The sequence below is a fragment of the Chanodichthys erythropterus genome, chromosome 2 (genome assembly GCF_024489055.1).
Source record: "Chanodichthys erythropterus isolate Z2021 chromosome 2, ASM2448905v1, whole genome shotgun sequence".
Lineage (NCBI taxonomy): Eukaryota > Metazoa > Chordata > Actinopteri > Cypriniformes > Xenocyprididae > Chanodichthys > Chanodichthys erythropterus.
The window spans coordinates 16,003,345-16,022,747 of NC_090222.1; the positions used below are offsets into that span (position 1 = coordinate 16,003,345).

Below are 19,403 nucleotides of genomic sequence, written 5' to 3' on the forward strand. Positions count from 1 at the left end.
TAAAAATAATGTAGTTTCGTTAAGGGTGGTAAATAATTGGGACAGTGACCCAAATCCCTGACACAAATGTTACAAATTGGCTGAGGAGGATGAAGAGTAAACACAAATTTCATGCCATAATTCCAAAATTTGGAGGCATGATGACACACACAAACACACATTTACATCTACATAAATAGGGGTTTATACTGTATATTAAGGACTGAGTATATTGAGTTGATAATTTGGCCTGTTGTCCTCCAGGTGTCACAGTAAATTCATGTTTTCATGCCAACATAGCGTCATTATGAATTTAGTTATCTTAGTTTATGGTATTTTATCCTTCTGGTTATCTCTTTTGTCTTCCCAGAGACTAGTCGGAAGGGAAATATATGTACACCTTTCTGGAAAAGGAAAAGTTAAAATTAAAGTAAGTGGTTTAAACCTTAAATGCATCATTCACTCAGGCCTTCCTGCTGCTTCCTGCCTTGCTACTGTTCGGACCACCATTGCTTACAGCTCTGCGCTTTGCTCTATTGCTTTTATATTTTATCTCCTAATTTTAACCAAGGGTGTGCACAAATAGTCTAATATTCTATCTGTAAGTAATATTCAAAAAATAAAAATACTATTCGAATTTTACTATGTTGCTTTGCTGGCCGTAAATGCAGTGAATCCATAATAAATCCTAAACACTAAAACTCGCAGTTATAACTAAATGTACCGGGTGGCGCTGTGGAGCGTGTTTAACAAGTTTATTTTATTTGATCGTCACATGTTGTCGTCTGTTTGTTTGGAATTACTTGGATGAAAATGATCTTACAGAATGGAATTACTTTTGATCAAATTAATTAACCAAGTTATCATAATACCATATTGAGAAAGCACAGAAATTGAGAGAGCACAGAAATTGAGGAAAGACAGTTGTCCATCACTACGTTCACGACAGGTAAGCGCTGCTGTACCACAAGTGAGCCAAGTAACTTATCTGATAGCAAAATTATTTTGATGCATATGCTAGATTTCGTCGAGGGAGACATATTTACGAACAGAAAACACAAAAAGTGCTGCTGTTAGAAACTTAGCTTAGCATTATGTATTATCGTTATCTTTGTGTTTCTGCAACGTCTGTCAGCGCGTCTCGTTTTCTCACCCGAGCATGTGGATATTGTTTTTCTCAACGTGAACATGTGAAACATTATGAAAACGATAACCATATACGTTACTGACTCGAGTGTATGGTGCTGCTGCTTTGTTAGCGGTTTTCTTGTTCACTTTGCTTGAGATTAAATGTTTGTGCTCTAATATATTGTATTGTTTTGCTTTGAATTAAAAGAAAAGCTTAAGATATAACATGATCTTGTGTAATCGTAAGCTTGTTCCGAAATGGTTACAAAATCTGGATGAATTTAAAAAATAAGGTCCTTCTTGTTTGACGTCACTTAAATAAACGAATATTCGAATATTCTGTTTTTTTTTTACGAGCTCAAATATTCGAATACAATATTTTGGTAAAATGCCCATCCCTAATTTTAACTACAGCAAATCAGCACAGTGCTCATATGACAAATCTTGGCACCAACAAAAAAGGGACATTTTTATCCGACCAGCTTCCCACTGACCAGGGCTGGCGCAAGCTCAACTGCCGCTCTAGGCAAAACCCTGTTGTGCCGCCCCCACTTTACACTCACAAATAAACTTGATCTTTGAGGTGCATGTGAAAGACTGGAGGTTTTGTTTATTGATTTATTAATAAACTTGCACTAATATAAAAGCAACAAGCATGTTTTCTGATTTCTTTTCTTTTTTCATTCTGCAGTGTAAAAAAATTAAACACGTAACCTCTACAAATGCAAACACTTAGGCCTATGTTAAATAATAGTAAGAATATCTCCTGAAAGATTCAAGTGAATTCCTGGTGGGCTGCTGATAAATTGGGCCAGCAGTAGCCTACTTTGACATAAAGACAGTTTACAGGATGCGCAAAGCACAGGTCACTAGACACACGAAAGCCGCAAATCGGTGGTAGTTCTAACAAATTGCGAAGCGACGGTGTGCAAGCGGTTCTCACGCCCAAAATCCTATCACTTGCACGTGCACAGCTCCATTATGAATAGAGGTTATAAATATATGGCATTTATAAATATTGTGCACACAAAGGTGAGCAAAGTGACTCCTCTGCTTTCTCACACACACCATCTATTAATAAAAAAAAAGGGGACAATACATTTTTTTATGTTTTTGTTTTTTAATTATTGCAGGTTCCCTATATCATTACATTAATAATTATTATGATTAAATTTTATTAGGATTTTTGTTGTTTTTAATACAATTCACCAAAAAAAAATACACTATTAACCAGGCCTAACTAAGAAAAAACTATTACACTATTTTGAAAAATCACATTACAAAAATAAAACAACATAAATATTAGATTAGGTTAATAAAACAGCATTTAACAAATATTTTTAACATTTATTAGTGTATTTAAATATTTTCATTTTTACGAGCTGGACTAGCCTGTAGCCTACAGAAATTTCAACTTTTTAAACTTGTAATTATTATTTTGCATTTTAGTCTCAATTTAAGCATTGAGTAAGTTGCAAGTGTATTATTTATTTATTCATATCTGAGTGTACCTTCACCACTTGATAAGACATGTGGAAATTGCTCCGTTGTGACTGGGGACGTTTAAACTGTCTAAAACAATCCCACACCCTGTTATAAAACACATAACCGTATTATTTTAATTTAACATGAATAGTTATGTTACTATCTTGAAAGTCGAAGCAGATAACAATGTTTCTTTTGATAATTGATGATATGGCGCTCTGCTCTGGTCCAGGGGTGCATTTCCCAAAAGCATCGTTAGCCAACTAACATTGCAAGATCTGTCTACTTACATAGTTCAATGATTTGGTGTTTCACGAAACCATCGTTCAAACGAACATTCGCAAACTGCATCGCAAGCTAGTGTGGTTGGAACGACAGCTCTCGAGCTGTGGTTAGAAGCATAGTTTCCTGTTTTTATGACGTGAACTTGATAAATCGTTATCTTGAGCAAAATAAGCAAGCTGACATCAAGTACAATGTATATCTTTTATTTCAAATACAAGTGTCATTTATATATTTTAGTTTGTCAAGAGATTTAAAGCACCGTTTCTGAGTACGCATTTGATTTAATATGGAAATAAAGCAAAATAACTGAGGAGAATGAGAATTAGTCTTCTAATGCCATGTCTGTAATTTATAGCAGAAATTCTAGCATTAATTCGATCTCAAACTGATTTATTTAAAGAACTTATTACTCCACCGCATGACGTCATTCACCAACGTGGCTGAACGACAAGTTTGCGACAATACGGTTTCGGGAAACAGTCGTGACTAGCTAGTTGATTTGTTCAATGATGCATCGTACTATGGCAGTCCAGCAGCGAGTTACATCATTGTTCAGGAAACGCACTGCTGATCAACACACTAATTGATGGCACAAACAGGGAGCGAGACACAAAGGCACTTGAGACTAGGTCCCGATCACGTTTTTTTTGCCCTTGAGTCTGAGTCCAAGTCATTTGATTTTGAGTATCTACCGATACCGAGTCCCGATCCGATACTTCTATAATACATAAAAAAAAATAAAGAAGAGCGAAAAAACAGATCCAGGATCCAGGAACAGTGCTTTTCAGGTTTTTCAGGTATCTAACAGTAATCAAATAGTAATATAAAATATAAAATATCACTGCATATTATCTTTACTGTATAAAATAAATAATGATTAATTATTATTGAAGTTACAAAAACTATTCAGTCAAGAGCAGTGAGTGATTTCTTTGTTATTTGTTGTTTGATTTAACATTAAAAACAGGCAGCAGGAATAGTTTTTTTCCCTTTAAGACATGCACGATCCAGTACACCCGGGTGATGATGCCGTAAATGACTAGACATTACAGCAGACGGCACTCGCAGTTAACAGTTTACAAAGAGTGAATGTTTTGTCCACTCTTTCTGATTATCGTTGTTGTAACGTTTTGCGCATCCATTGACTGAAACATACATTATCTGAACTCTGTCTGTTTTCCACGTTGCTATTTTAAACAAAACATATTAACCAATAGATGCATCTTCATTCGAGATGGGCCGCGGTGCAAGTGCGTACCGAACCATAAGTGGAGAACCGTACAGTTAGATTTTTTTTTACCGAGAACTGTTGCACCCCTAATACATATATATGCGAGTCCTGATCGGGAGGTAACATCCCCTACTTGAGACATCAGATTGTCATGAATATCACATATTGCTGCAGTAGCATCCTCTACCCCAAAGACTGCTTTCCTACCACCACCTATACATCTAGAGAACAGATTTGAAGTATTAATGAATGTGGGTGAGTAATCCCCAAACATTATTGGACACAGATCAAATCAGCCAGCTGCTAACACTAATGCTAACTGCCGCTCAAGGTCGAGCAGACAGGGGCATTCAGCTCAAAGTGCAGCCGAGTGACACTGATGGTGAGTGACTACGTAATCTGAAACATTAGTAGCAGGGATACAACTACATGCTGCCTTCCACAAGCAACAGTTTCTGATGTAAAGAAGGAACTTAAGAACATTCTGATTAAATATAAGCCTGCAAATCGACTAATCATTCATGTGGGGAAGAATGATATTCGGAAAGAGCAGTCAGTCAGATGGCGCCGCATATGGCAGCCACAGTGCTTAGCTCTTCAGTGTTTGTTCTGTTTCTGTTTTTCAAACACCATCAGTTTTACCAAGGATGAACTGCTGAACATTCGGCAGTACACACCACAAAATCTTTTACCGGATTTCAATTATTCAGACGTTTTGTTAAATGTTGTAGTCGGCGGAGCGGCAGCGCTGTTTAGGCGCTTCAGGACGCGCAGACGGGGGACGCGCAGACGGGGGAAGCGCACCGGCGCCCTCGTGAAGCTCAGACAGTGCGGATCAAGAACGCCGCTGCCTAGCATCCATCTGGTGAATCTCCACTCTCTGCCCAACAAAACGGACAAACTCCTTCTGCTCTCCCGGACAAATAAGGATTTCTCGAACTCGGCTGCTCTGTGCTTCACGGAAACCTGGCTGAACGACATCATTCTGGACATCGTGTTAATTCTGGTGAGCGTCTACATTCCTCCGCAAGCGCACGTGAGCTCGGCTTTACAGATACTTGCTGATATGATCAAAGAGAGCGAGCAACAACACCCAGACTCTGTTTTAATCATTCTCGGGGACTTTAATAAAGGGCAGTTCTCTCACGTGAACTGCCCAAATACAGAAAGCATGTTACTTGTCCCACCAAAGACAGTAATATACTCGACCATTGTTACACAGCAATAAAGGATGCATATCACTCTGTCCCACGGGCAGCTTTGGGGCTCTCTGATCACTGTTAAGTTCATCTCATACCAACCTACAGGCAGAAACTGAAATCAGCTAAACCTGTAGCGAAGACTTTAAAGAGATAGACCACCGAAACAGAGCGGGCTTTACAAGCCTGTTTTGAATGGACTGATTGGAGTGTTTTTGAAGCTGCTGCCAGCGATCTGGATGAGCTCAAAGAGACTGTTACATCATATATCAGTTTCTGTGGGGATGTGTGCATTCCTACAAAGACTCATTTAACTTACAACAACGACAAACCCTGGTTCACTGCAAAACTCAGCCAGCTCCTTCAGGCCAAAGAAGATGCTCGCAGAAAAGGGGACAGAGTCTTGTAAAAACAGGCCAAATACACACTGGAAAAGAAGATCAGAGTGGCAAAAAGGAATTATTCTGATAAACTTCAGAATCAGTTCTCTTCTAATGAGACAGCTTCAGTGTGGAAAAGTCTGAAAGACATCACCAACTACAAGACACCATCCCCCAGCTCTGTGGAGAATCAACGACTGAAGACGTTCTGAATGGGTTTTATTGCATGTTTGAAAAAACACCATTAACACCTCCAACAACCTCCCTCTCCCCCACACCTGCAGTTCAGTTCAGTGAAGATGATGTGCACCAGGTCTTCAGAAAGAACAAGAGAAGAAAGGCACCAGGCCCAGACAGCATTTCACCAGCCTGTCTGAAAACCTGCAATGACCAGCTGGCCCCCATCTTCACACAGATCTTCAACAGATCACTAGAGCTGTGCGAAGTCCCCTCATGCTTCAAATGCTCCACCATCATCCCCGTTCCAAAGAAACCCAAAATTACTGGACTAAATGACTACAGACCTGTGGCTCTAACGTCTGTGGTTCTGGCTTATCTGAAGGACATCACTGGACCCCCTGCAGTTTGCTTACCGAGCAAACAGGTCTGTGGATGATGCAGTCAATATGGGACTGCATTATGTTCTCCAGCATCTGGACAGACCAGGGTCTTATGTGAGGACCCTGTTTGTGGACTTCAGCTCTGCTTTTAACACCATCATCTCATCCCACCTCTGTGTGTCAGTGGATCACCAGCTTCCTGACAGACACGCAGGAAAATTCTCATCCAGCACCCTCACCATCAGCACCGACGCCCCTCAGGGCTGTGTTTTCTCCCCACTGCTCTTCTCCCTCTACACCATCGACTGCACCTCTAAAGATCCCTCTGTCAAGCTCCTGAAGTTTGCGGATGACACCACACTGATCGGCCTCATCCGGGACAGTGACGAGTCTGCTTACAGACTGGAGGTTGAACAGCTGGCTGTCTGGTGCAGTCTTAACAACCTGGAGCTCAAAATGCTCAAGACAGTGGAGATGACCATGGACTTCAGGAGAAACCCCCCTGCTCTCCCCCCACTCACCATCATAAACAGCTCTGTGAGTGCAGTGGAGTCATTCAGGTTCCTGGGCACCACCATCTCCCAGGACCTGAAGTGGGACAACCACGTCGAGTCCATTGTGAAAAAGGCTCAGCAGAGGTTGTACTTCCTTCGCCAGCTGAGGAAGTTCAACCTACCACAGGAGCTGCTGAAACAGTTCTACTCTGCCATCATCGAATCCATCCTTTGCACTTCAATTACCGTCTGGTTCAGCTCAGGTACCAAATCTGACCTCAGAAGACTACAGAGGGTAGTCCGGTCTGCTGAGCGAATCATTGGTACAATCCTCCCCACTCTCCAGGAACTGTACTTATCCAGAGTGAGAAAAAGGGCAAGAAGATGACTCTGGACCCCTCACATCCAGCACACTCCCTTTTTGAACTGTTGCCATCCGGTCGACGCTACAGAGCTCTGAGCACCAGAACGACCAGACACAGGAACAGTTTCTTCCCTCAAGCAATCCATCTCATGAACACTTGACAAACACGGAACACACAACACTATTACACATTATTTACTTAAAACACTTATTTATATCTTAAGTTGCACACATAACTGTACACAATTGTCTATAATATATATTGTTTTTGCTTTTTTTTGCACTGTCTAAATTTGTATATTATTATTTTATTCTTTTTATTATGTGTCTGGTCTTGTCGCTGTTACTTTGTTGCACTGTGGAGCTTCTGTCACTAAAACAAATTCCTAGTATATGTAAACAACATACCTGGCAATAATGCTCTTTCTGATTCTGATTCAGAACTCCTTAAAAGGAATTTCAATTTTTTTTTTTTTTTTTTCAACTTTTTGAAATGCTTAAAAGACTGAAAAAGTTCAGTCATTCATCAGTGGACCACTCCCAGCAAGAGGAACAAATAGATTTTCATGGTTGTTTGGGCTTAAAACATGGCTGCAAATAGGGCTGGGTGATTTTTTTAGATTAATTCGAATTTATGTTTTGCCTCGATTTTATTATTTTTTGAATCAAGAAATCACGATTTTGAATAAAATGTTAGCAAGCATTCAATTAGACATGTTGACAATACATCAATGATAATTATTAGCAGAAGAAAATATGACCTCATGATGGCGCCGGCACACCTGATTGAGACACCTCATGAGAGCGGCTCATGTGATGCTCTGAACGTAGAACACATCGATGTTCTTAAGCGGCTGTTCATTCAAAAATTCGTTTTGCATTATAAAAATGAGACACAAGCAGTAGAATGAGGAAAAAAAAGCAAAGTTATTTAACACATTTTTTTTACTTGACTGCCGTGTTTTTAGGATGCCGTTTTATGGGTGAGATGCTGCAAAAGACACGAGACAAGTGCAACACCTAAACATGTCTGCCAAACATAAAAAAAATAGGACAAATAGCGCAATGGATTGCAAAAACCTGTAGACCTGTTTGATATTTTATGTTTGCATGATGGTGACATGCTGAAAGCTGCTGTTTTCTGTTTTTACAACGCATTTGCTGTTAATAATAGCCTATTAATGGTGTTATTTATTGCTATCTTTGGCTAAGAAATATTTAGCATTTTCTTATTTTATATTATTTCTGAGTAGGATACAAGATATGTTTGTACAACATTTGTCTTCATAATTCAGTCATATTTCTGCAAATATATTTAACAGATTGTTTTACATTTATACCATGTTGATCACTTCATGTGTGGTGCACTTGGAATGGATTTTTTTTTAACCAGATTGTTAATAAAGAGAATGTTACTTAAATCATATTGTAGTTAAGTTTTTAAGGTGACTAGTGAATCGGTCAATCGTTCTGAAAAAAATAATAAAATAAATCGAGATTTTATCGCCCAGCCCTAGCTGCAAAAAAACAAAAAAACAACCAAACAAACAAAAAACTGCAACAAAAAGGGACTGAACTTCATCTACAACTTCAGTCTTTTCTGGAGTCAGAGACAAATATTCACACATGATGGCCTGAACCCAAACAATCTGCATTTAAGAGTGCTAATGGACAATATCTACTTCTCCCTCCATCATCCTTCAGCAGTGTGTGCCAGTTCATTCAACCTGAATGGCACAAACACACCTGGACAGAGTACAGGCTTCACTTCAGCACCTGAATGGACATGCGGTTGACACATCCCACAAGGAAAATGACAACACCACGCAGCCACAACAACCACTGCTCACGGACACAATCCCGTCTGAGCCCTGCCTACATAGCTCACTGCAGATAGACTGTGACATTTTAGAACTGTTCCAAGATTCCGCACCCAAGGACGACTTTCATGAAAACAGCCAGGGAAGCCAGGACAACATATTCCTACCTCCAGTAACACCAGAGCAACAACCGCTCTCACCGGACATGTTATCCCTCTCTCTAACATCCCCTCTTCTGTGTTTCTTAGAGAAAATGGAGGAACTGGTGTAATAAAAAAAACATATTTACAAATGTGTTTTTATGTCACAAGCACAACTCTGCCTGCATTTATTTGTGAATCACCACCTGCAGCTATATAACCCTGTAGCCCAAGACTGGTTGCCCACTGAAGCCAAGCAGGGCTGAGCCTGGTTAGTACCTGGATGGGAGACCTCCTGGGAAAACCAGGTGGCTGCTGGAAGAGGTGTTAGTGAGGCCAGCAGGGGGTGCTCACCCTGTGGTCTGTGTGGGTCCTAATGCCCCAGTATAGTGACGGGGACACTGTACTTTATCAAGCACTGTCCTTCGGGTGAGACGTTAAACCGAGGTCCTGACTCTCTGTGGTTATTAAAAATCCCATGGCACTTCTCGTAAAGAGTAGGGGTGTAACCCCAGTGTCCTGGCCAAATTCCCTCCATAGGCCCATACCAATCATGGCCTCCTAATAATCCCCATCCATTGAATTGGCTCTTTTACTCTCTCTCCACCTACAGCTGGTATGTGGTGAGCGTACTGGCGCCATTGTACTGTGGCTGCCGTCGCATGATCAAAGTGGATGCTGCACACTGGTGGTGGATGAGGAGAGACCCCTGATATGATTGTAAAGCGCTTTGGGTGTAAAGTAGTACATAGGAAAGTGCTATATATATGCCTCATTCATTCATTCATTCATTCATTCATTCATTCACTCACCTGTACATTTGTGAATTGGTTCTCTCACTCTCGCTACAACCAATCACGTTTTGCTTTACAATCGAGGGCAGTCTTGTCCTGCATTAGCTTAGTAAGGAAGTACAGGGTTCTTAAACAATGGTACAGTAAAAAGGAATTATAAATGTATATTTTGTTAGACCATTAGGCTGTGTGTCAAGCCAAGCCAAACTATTTGTTAGAATCTAATTATTCAACTTAATAATACAATTCAAAATGATCTATTCGGGTTGAGCGATCCAGCACAGAAAAGCAGGTACCTGGGTATCAAATGGAAGACTCAGACACAAAGAGTGCAGTTCAACCAAGATACAAAGTTTATTCAGTCAGAGAGCCAATTATATTGAAAATATAGAATGTGAAAGTCGCACCTCAGTATTAATACAATCAATAGGGGCTGTACACAACTCTAAGAAAAGAACATATTCTCTAAGCAAGCATGATGTAATGGCTAGACAGAGATACAGAAGCACAAAACAGGCACATGATGTTCTTAGAATCTTACACTATTTTATGCAGCTTTTAAAAATGCCAGAGAAACAGGGAACAGGGAACAACAGAGGTACATTTGATACAGATGCGTTAACCAGAAAGCCTCAATAACTATTAAATTGTATAACGGGATTTAACCTTGTGATAAACATGCGAGTTTGCAAATTAGATTAAACTGTCATCACATAATAACAGCATTTCCCAGTTCATCAATCAAACATTGATGAATATGAGCAGCAAACCAGCTATTAAACATTAACAGGCCCTGAAATAATATTTTAAACATTAATTAAATGTTTTAATGTTACTGTTGTTTATAGAGAAGATATAGACTTTTTGAATGTGACCGGTTATTGAATTACATAGCCTAAAGATTAAGTAAAATGTTCAGCAGTCAAACATTATCACGCAAATATTTCAGATGAACCAGACTTAATAGTTTTTTTATTGTAAAAGTTATTTACAGCATCCAAAATAAATACAAAAAAAAAAAAAAAAAATTCAGCATTGCAACCTCTTTACTTTCATTATCCAAAACCATAGCTGCAGTGATGCTGAGGCATGTACTGGTACATCACCGATGGTCACCGCTCATGTCAGGTAGAGAAGGTGTTATAGCTGGGAATCTGTGATTGATCATAATTTATAGCCTTTATCCCAATTCACTGATCTTGATGGTAATATACAGAATATACTCCAAAAGTCTTTTGTGTAGCGGACCCCATCCAAATGATGGCTTAAACTTTACTGATGAGTTTCATGAGTTTTGTTGTATATTACACCGAGTTCCAAATTATTATGCAATGTATGTAATCCAAATTATTACATATCGGTAAGATTTCAGTACAATAAACATTCAGATTTTAGTTTTTCTAAGAAAATGTTTGTTTGTTTATTTATCCATGTCTTTTTAGATAACTGGTATCAATTTCAGACAAAATAATTGGCCAGGTCTATGGAAATACTACTTAGAGGTTGTTCCACATTATAAAAGGGTTAGTTCACCCAAAAATGAAAATTCTGTCATTTATTACTTACACCTATGCCATTCCACACCCATAAGACATTATATTTAGTTGAAATCTGATGACTCTGTGAGGCCTTCGTAGGGAGCAATGACATTTCCTCTCTCAAGATCCAAAAAGGTACTAAAAACATATTTAAATCGGTTCATGTGAGTACAGTCGTTCAATATTGATATTATAAAGTGACGAAAATATTTTTGGTGCGCCAAAAATTTTTTTTTTTTTAAATTTAGACTTATTTAGTGATGGCCGATTTCAAAACACCGATTTTCGGAGCATTATGAATCAGTGTATCGAATTATGATTTAGATCGCGTGTCAAACTGCCAGCGGCTGAAATCTTGTGACTCTGAACAACAGATTCGATAGATGGCAGATACCACACGGTCACTACAGTCATCCAATTGAGGCAAAGGATAAGAATATACTTTGGTTAGAGCATTAACCTTAAGAAAATCCATACAGAACCTCATAGACCCATCAAACTTCAGCACCAAAATACAAGGAGAACTCCACGCACTTTGGCTTTGTACGGAAATTCCATATTCAACCATATATGTCACATCCTTACTCAACAGTGCACAGTTTTCAGGACCAACCCGATATGGATGTTGCTTCACAGGAGCAGCACCTGAAACATCAATATCATGCAAAACAAGATTAGTTTGGTTAGGCACATCTGGAAACAATGGAACATAGGAGCTAATCAGCTCTACAAGAACAGACCTTAAACCTGAGGCAAATCATTTCTGATGAGCCTCAAGATTAAAAAGAATTTCAGAATTATCCCATCGAGGTGCAGGAACCACCAATTCACTCTGTTCTTCTGAAATGACTGGAGCACAAGGTAACACCACCACATTCTTGGATAAATAGAACTCCCCTCTGTAATAAAATACTCCTTCAGCATATTAATATGACAGAGACGACTTTTCTTTCGTCTTCCTGGAGAAGAAATGACATAGTCAAGATCACCAACCTTGCGTCCAACTGTGTAAGGCCCTGAAAAACGTGCCTGCAATGAAGACCCATGGATAGGAAGCAAAGCCAAAACTTGATCCCCTATTGAAACAATATATTTTTGTAGCCTATTTATCATACCAATTCAACAATTTCAAAGGACCACAGACATTATGTCAAAGACCAGTTGAACAAGACTAAACCCCAGAGAATCCTGCACAGCCTCTCTGGCTGCAAAAAGCATGAGATGTACTTCTTCATCCCAGTCCTGCTGAAACTCAAGTCAGTAGGTTTTTAACATTGCTTTTAACAAGTAGTGTTGTCACGGTACCAAAATTCCAGTAGTCGGTACCAATATCATGATAATTTTACGGTTCTCTGTACTAATTTCGGTACCATAGCGAAATCAGTTTTTACTGATTTTACTATTGTATATAGCCTACTTTAAAAAACATTAAATATGATTTGGAGCTTGTATGTATGTTTGTGTGTGTGTATAGGCTACCTCAATTAATTAATTTTGTACTAATTTTGAAAAAAACAGCATATGCCGGTAAGGTAGGTTTTGAAGCTGGTATGCTGGTTTGAGCTGGTTATGCTGGTCAAGTGCTGTTCCAATGCTGGTCCTGCTGGTCCACGGTGGTCCTAAACTGGTCCTGGACCAGTATGGATCTGAATTATACATTTTTATTATAGAGATTAAAAATAGATTATATATAAATATATGTAAGTGGATACGGAGATTAAAAATCTGAATTATAGATGCAGCCAGAACTGGATCTGTAGGCCCATTGTCTCCTGGGCTACGTTGTAGTCAGGTCCAGACACAGGTTCTCCATCTGATCTGGATACGGCCTGGATCCAGCACCCGGCAAACCTCAGGATAAGCAGAGAGACTGATATTAGCGTAGATGCCATTCTTATTCTGATGTACAGGTATATCTAGTGTTATAGGAAATGTTCTCGGTTCCGGCCGACCTAATTATTGCAGCGTAAAAATCCTTTAACGGATTTGAAAAATGTTAATGTATTGATAATGTGTTATGTGTATGCAAGAGCAAAGAGATGTGTTTTTAGTCTAGATTTAAACTGACAGAGTGTGTCTGCTTCCCGAACAATGCTAGGAAGATTGTTCCAGAGTTTAGGTGCTAAATAGGAAAAGGATCTGCCGCCTTCAGTTGATTTTGATATTCTGGGTATTATCAACTGGCCTGAATTCTGAGATCGCAATAGACGTGAAGGACTATAATGCACCAAGAGCTCGCTTAGATACTGGGGAGCTAAACCATTTAGAGCTTTATAAGTAAGTAGCACGATTTTAAAATCTATATGATGTTTAATAGGGAGCCAATGTAATGTTGACAGAACTGGGCTAATATGATCATACTTTCTGGTTCTAGTAAGAACTCTAGCTGCCGCATTTTGGACCAACTGTAGTCTGTTTAAAAGCCGAGCAGAACAACCACCCAGTAGAGCGTTACAGTAATCTAGTCTTGAGGTCATGAATGCATGAACCAACTGTTCCGCATTTGTCATTGAGAGCATATGTCGTAATTTAGATATATTATTTAGATGGAAGAAGGCGGTTTTACAGATACTAGAAACATGACTTTCAAATGAAAGATTGGTATCAAAGAGCACACCCAGGTTCCTAACTGAGGACAAAGATTTAATGGAGCACACGTCAAGTGTTAGAGAGTATTCAAGGTTTTTTCGTGAGGAAGTTTTTGGTCCAAAGATTAGGATAACAGTATTTTTTTTAATTTAATAATAAGAAATTTCTTGTCATCCAGTTTTTAATTTCAGCTATGCATTCTGTTAGTTTTGTGAATTTGTAGGTTTCGTCAGGGCGCGAGGAAATATAGAGCTGAGTATCGTCAGCGTAGCAGTGAAAACTAACACCATGCTTCCTAATTATCTCTCCTAAGGGCAGCATGTACAGAGTGAAAAGCAACGGTGCTAGTACTGAGCCTTGTGGTACTCCATATTGAACTTGTGATCGATACGACATCTCTTCATTAACTACTACAGACTGATAACGGTCAGATAAGTAAGATTTGAACCATGCCAAAGCAATTCCACTAATGCCAATATAGTTTTCAAGTCTTTTTAAAAGAAGGCTGTGATCGATAGTGTCAAAAGCAGCACTGAGATCTAATAACACTAATAGAGAAATACAGCCATGATCGGATGATAAGAGTAGATCGTTTGTAACTCTAACAAGAGCAGTCTCAGTACTATGGTATGGTCTAAATCCTGACTGGAAATCCTCACAGATTCCATTTCTTTCTAAAAAGGAGCACAGTTGTGTTGAAACTGCCTTTTCTAGTATCTTTGACAGAAAAGGTAGATTCGAGATTGGCCTGTAATTTACTAAATCTCTCGGATCTAGTTGAGGTTTTTTAATAAGAGGTTTAATAATAGCCTGCTTAAAAGTTTTTTACACGTATCCTAGTGTTAAAGATGAATTAATTATATCAAGAAATGGACCTACGACCTCTGGAAGCATTTCTTTCAGTAGTTTAGTCGGCATTGGGTCTAACATACATGTTGTTGATTTTGATGATTTGATAAGTTTAGATAATTCTTCCTCTCCTATAGCAGCGAATGATTCTAGTTTTACCTCAGGGACACTACAGTGCACTGTCTGAAGCGAAACTGTAGACGGTTGCATGTTTATAATTTTTTCTCTAATATTGTCAATCTTGCAAGTAAAGAAGTTAATAAAGGCATTACTGCTGTGCTCTTTGGAAACGTCAGCAGTTGAATCTCTGTTTCTAGTTAATTTAGCCACTGTGTCAAATAAATACCTAGGATTATGTTTGTTTTCTATTAAGAGATTTGAAAAATAAGTAGATCTAGCATTTCTTATAGCCGTTCTGTACTCAATCATTTTTTCTTTCCATGAAAGGCGAAAAACTTCTAGTTTTGTTTTCTTCCAACTACGTTTTCTACGGAAAAGAGAGAGCCAATGCAAATGCCAATCCAAATGTGTCTTTATTATTATCTACATGGATATTAAAATCACCAACAAAAAGGACTTTATCCGCAGCCAGTACTAACTCTGATAGAAAATCAGCAAATTCTTTAATAAAGTCAGTATGGTGCCCTGGTGGCCTGTATACAGTAGCCAGCACAAATGTCAACTTACATAATGTTACATAAAGCACCATCACTTCAAATGAATTATATTTGAAATTCTTTTGAATGATTCTAAATATATTACTATAAATTACAGCAACACCTCCCCCTTTGCCTTTCTGTCGAGGATTGTGTCGATAGTCATAACCTTGAGGACTAGACTCATTTAAAATAATGTAATCGTCTGGGTTTAGCCAGGTTTCTGTCAAACACAGCAAGTCTAGTTTATTGTCTGTGATAATTTCATTTACAATAAGTGCTTTTGAAGAAATAGATCTAATATTCAGTAACCCAAGCTTTATCATTTGTTTATCTGATTTATCTGTGATTTTCATTTTTTGAACATCAATTAAATTTTTACCCTTAAAAGGTTTCGGAAGTTTTTTTGTATTTACTAGTTCGAGGTACAGACACAGTCTCTATGTGATAATATCTAGGTGAAAGAGTTTCTATGTGCTGTGAATTATCTGAGTTCTGTGACGTGAGGCGGCTAGCAAACGGTCGGTTTAGCCAGTTTGTCTGCGTCCTGATCTGGGCCCTGGTTTGTCATGTTTCAGCTCTAAGACTATTTGCCAAATTTCTAGATAGAAGAGCAGCACCATCCCAGGAGGGATGAATACCATCTCTTTTCAACAGATCAGGTCTGCCCCAAAAGCTTTTCCAATTGTCTATGAAACCTATATTATTCTGCGGACACCACTTAGACAGCCAGCCATTGAGTGATGATAACCTGCTAACTATCTCATCACTCCGACGAACAGGAAGAGGGCCAGAACAAATTACTTCTGCTGACATTGAATTTGCGAGTTCACAAACCTCTTTAATGTAAATTTTAGTGATCTCCGACTGGCGAAGTCGAACATCATTTGTGCCGACGTGGATAATGATTTTAGAATATTTACGTTTAGCATTAACCAGCACTTTTAAATTTGCTTTGATGTCAGGTGCTCTGGCCCCCGGCAAACGTGACTATGGTGGCTGGTGTCTCTATTTTCACGTTCCGTATAATAGAATCGCCAATAACTAGGGCACTTTCAACAGGATTCTCAGTGGGTGCGTCACTGAGTGGGGAGAACCTAGCCTGACTTCGTCATACTCATATTCTAGGCAGAATGTGAGTCTGATACTGCTCCATTGCACTTGAATTATGGGGCGTGTCTTAACCGAACCAGTAAAAAACAACAACTCTGCACTCAATTGGATAGACCTGCAACCAATCAGAGCAACGCAGTAAGTGACGTATGTTGAACTTGTATGTAAACTTTTGCCGAATCCCGTTGGAAGGACTGCAAACACATCTTTCCCATCGACAAATGCCTTGATTGCGGTTCTTTGTTCGTCTTTAAAATTAATGCGCTGTCGATTTCGTTTATTACAGACGTGATAGTGGAATATAAACATCTTACTTCTCCAGCTGCAGTCATCGTTGGTGAAAACCAATTCAACCCAAGCGCTCTTTGATGGCGTGGGTGGTTACGTAACCGCAGATAGCCTGTCTATCATCGATTAAAGCCCGCCCTGGCAATTTGATTGGCTCGGCCTTCTGGGAGCCGAGCATAATTACTCCACAATGGATTAAGTCCTGACCGAACTTCCCGTCCAAAAAATGTTGTGGGAGGGGTTAGGGCTGGCACCCAGGCTAAGGAGAACCTGTTTGATGTTCTAATTGGAATGGAAGAGTGGTGTTTGTTCTTGCCACTATGCCGCCTCACAGTCACCCAGTTAGCCTGCTGCGTGGCTTCTACAACCGAAACCGAATGTGCAGTGTTTACTAGGCTAGTCGCATCCAAAGCAGTATCTAAGGCCCTTTCATTCTCACTATCCTCAATTAAAGTTTGGATGCGTGTCTCTAATCCTGAGATTCTCTCTGTTAGCCTGACAATATCCCTGCATTTATCACATGTGTAAGTCTCACTGCTGACAGAAAGAGCTAAGCTGTATATGTTGCATTTAATACACATGATAATCGTCGGACATGATTGACCGTGTTTTTGTAGAGTAGTCTGACTCCCCACAGTTGTTTGATGAACTTGATCGCTAACGCCGTCCGAAAAAATGCATCGCACACGGGACTCGCTAGCTGGATGTCTCGATCGCTTGCCGGTGCCTGGGGCAAGGGTGATGTGCGGGATGCTGTACCTCACGGTGGATCTATGAATGCCGGGCAGCAAAGTCTCCACAGCTTCCTGATCTGGCGAGGACAGATCAGAATAACATACATCGGATAAATCCGCCATTAGATCGACAAGGAAGGTTAGTTTAGAGGAAAAAATAGACAGTACCTAGCAGGCTAGCGGGCTATGGCTGTCACTAGGTGATTACGCTGGTAGATTACTAGTAATAAATCGTTCCGTTTAGTAATACTATGCAATAGGTTAAGTAATCTAGTGAAAAACAAGAAAGTTATATTATGTGAATAGGAATAAAGAGAAGGATTTAGGATAAACTCCACGAAGCTCCGAGCGTAGGTCAGACAGCAGGCAGCAGCGTTGAAAAAACATTCATTTATTTCCACACAACAATGAATCACATAGCCAAAGTCCCGTTATTCTATAGTCTTTGATATAGCCTACTGCTCTGCACTTTAAGAGGGATGTAGGACACAAGCAGAAAAGAGACCATTTCTCTTTAATATCTTCATGTTCACTTTTGAAAGGGAACTCAACTCTGCGTTTACCGCATATGGGGAACCATCACTCGTGACAGGTGTTCGTAATGCCAAGGATCACAACATTCCAATCCTATTGGCCGGCGACAGCCTATGACGTCATTACGGCGCAAACCGTGACGTATAAAGGGAGCGCCTGAGCAGTCATCTTCTCGTCTTTTCGGGACTGCCTTGTTCGTGCCATTGTTTCATAACACAGGTAAGGAAATTACTCCATTCATGACTGCAAACGTTCAGGAGAATGTGTCCATCTGTGTCCCAGGGGTTTGACACTTGATTTACACGTTTCTGGCGTTGTTCTGTCTGGAGAGGAGCGAATGCATAGACGGTGCTTGAGGGTGTGGTCTGTGTGTTTGTCTATGGTTCACTGTGAACGTCTCTCCTATCAGGAGGTGTCTGCATCTGTGCCTGGTGATTCTAGCCCCGTGTGTGCTGAGGCAATACGGCAGCTGCAATCATAGGGCTCGCAGGTGAGCTCGTTGGGAAGTTTGAGAGAATTGCATTGTCTTCCCCGAGGCTGGCGTGGTTGAGTGGCTGGATGACAGTGACGTCAGTGTTTGACGTCACCGTATCCGATAGCGAGCGCTCCTCTGGCTGCTGGGTATGTGGAACTGCTGTTTTTTTTGGGACGCGCTTTTCGGCGGGCTGCAGCTGCCGTGAGAGCCCGTTAAGAAAGGGGCTAATATAATACTTTCTAAATATATAATATAATATTTTTTCTAAAAGGCCACCTTCTGGCTTGATAGTGAAAGTGATTTAAGAACTTTTGATTTCATCCTTCTTCATGCATAAAATCTTAAAAAAAGCCGCAGGAAGGTTGTAGGCTGATATTAAAGGTGCCCTAGAATTAAAAATTGAATTTATATTGGCATATCTAAATAACAAGAGTTCAGTACATGGAAAAGACATACAGTGAGTTTCAAACTCCATTGTTTCCTCCTTCTTATATAAATCTCATTTGTTTAAAGGACCTCCGGAAAACAGGCGAATCTCAACATAACACCGACTGTTACGTAACAGTCGGGGTATACGCCCCCAATATTTGCATAATGCCAGCCCATGATTGAGGTATAACACAAGGGCAGTTAGTATTACACAAGGGCAGAACGTCTGGATGTGCACTGCTGAATAATCAGACTAGGTAAGCAAGCAAGGAAAACAGCGAAAAATGGCAGATGGAGCAATAATAACTGACATGATCCATGATAACATGATATTTTTAG

General features: G+C 39.7%; 1 protein-coding gene across 1 annotated transcript in view; it reads left to right on the forward strand.

Annotated features, from left to right (window-relative positions):
• LOC137029164 (uncharacterized) overlaps positions 1–19,403 on the forward strand; it is a 178,636-nt gene that overhangs the window by 65,226 nt on the left and 94,007 nt on the right. Inside the window, exon 31 of the mRNA XM_067398702.1 lies at positions 350–409. Within this exon, the coding sequence (XP_067254803.1) occupies positions 350–409 (60 nt within the window). The remainder of the gene's footprint in view (positions 1–349; positions 410–19,403) is intronic.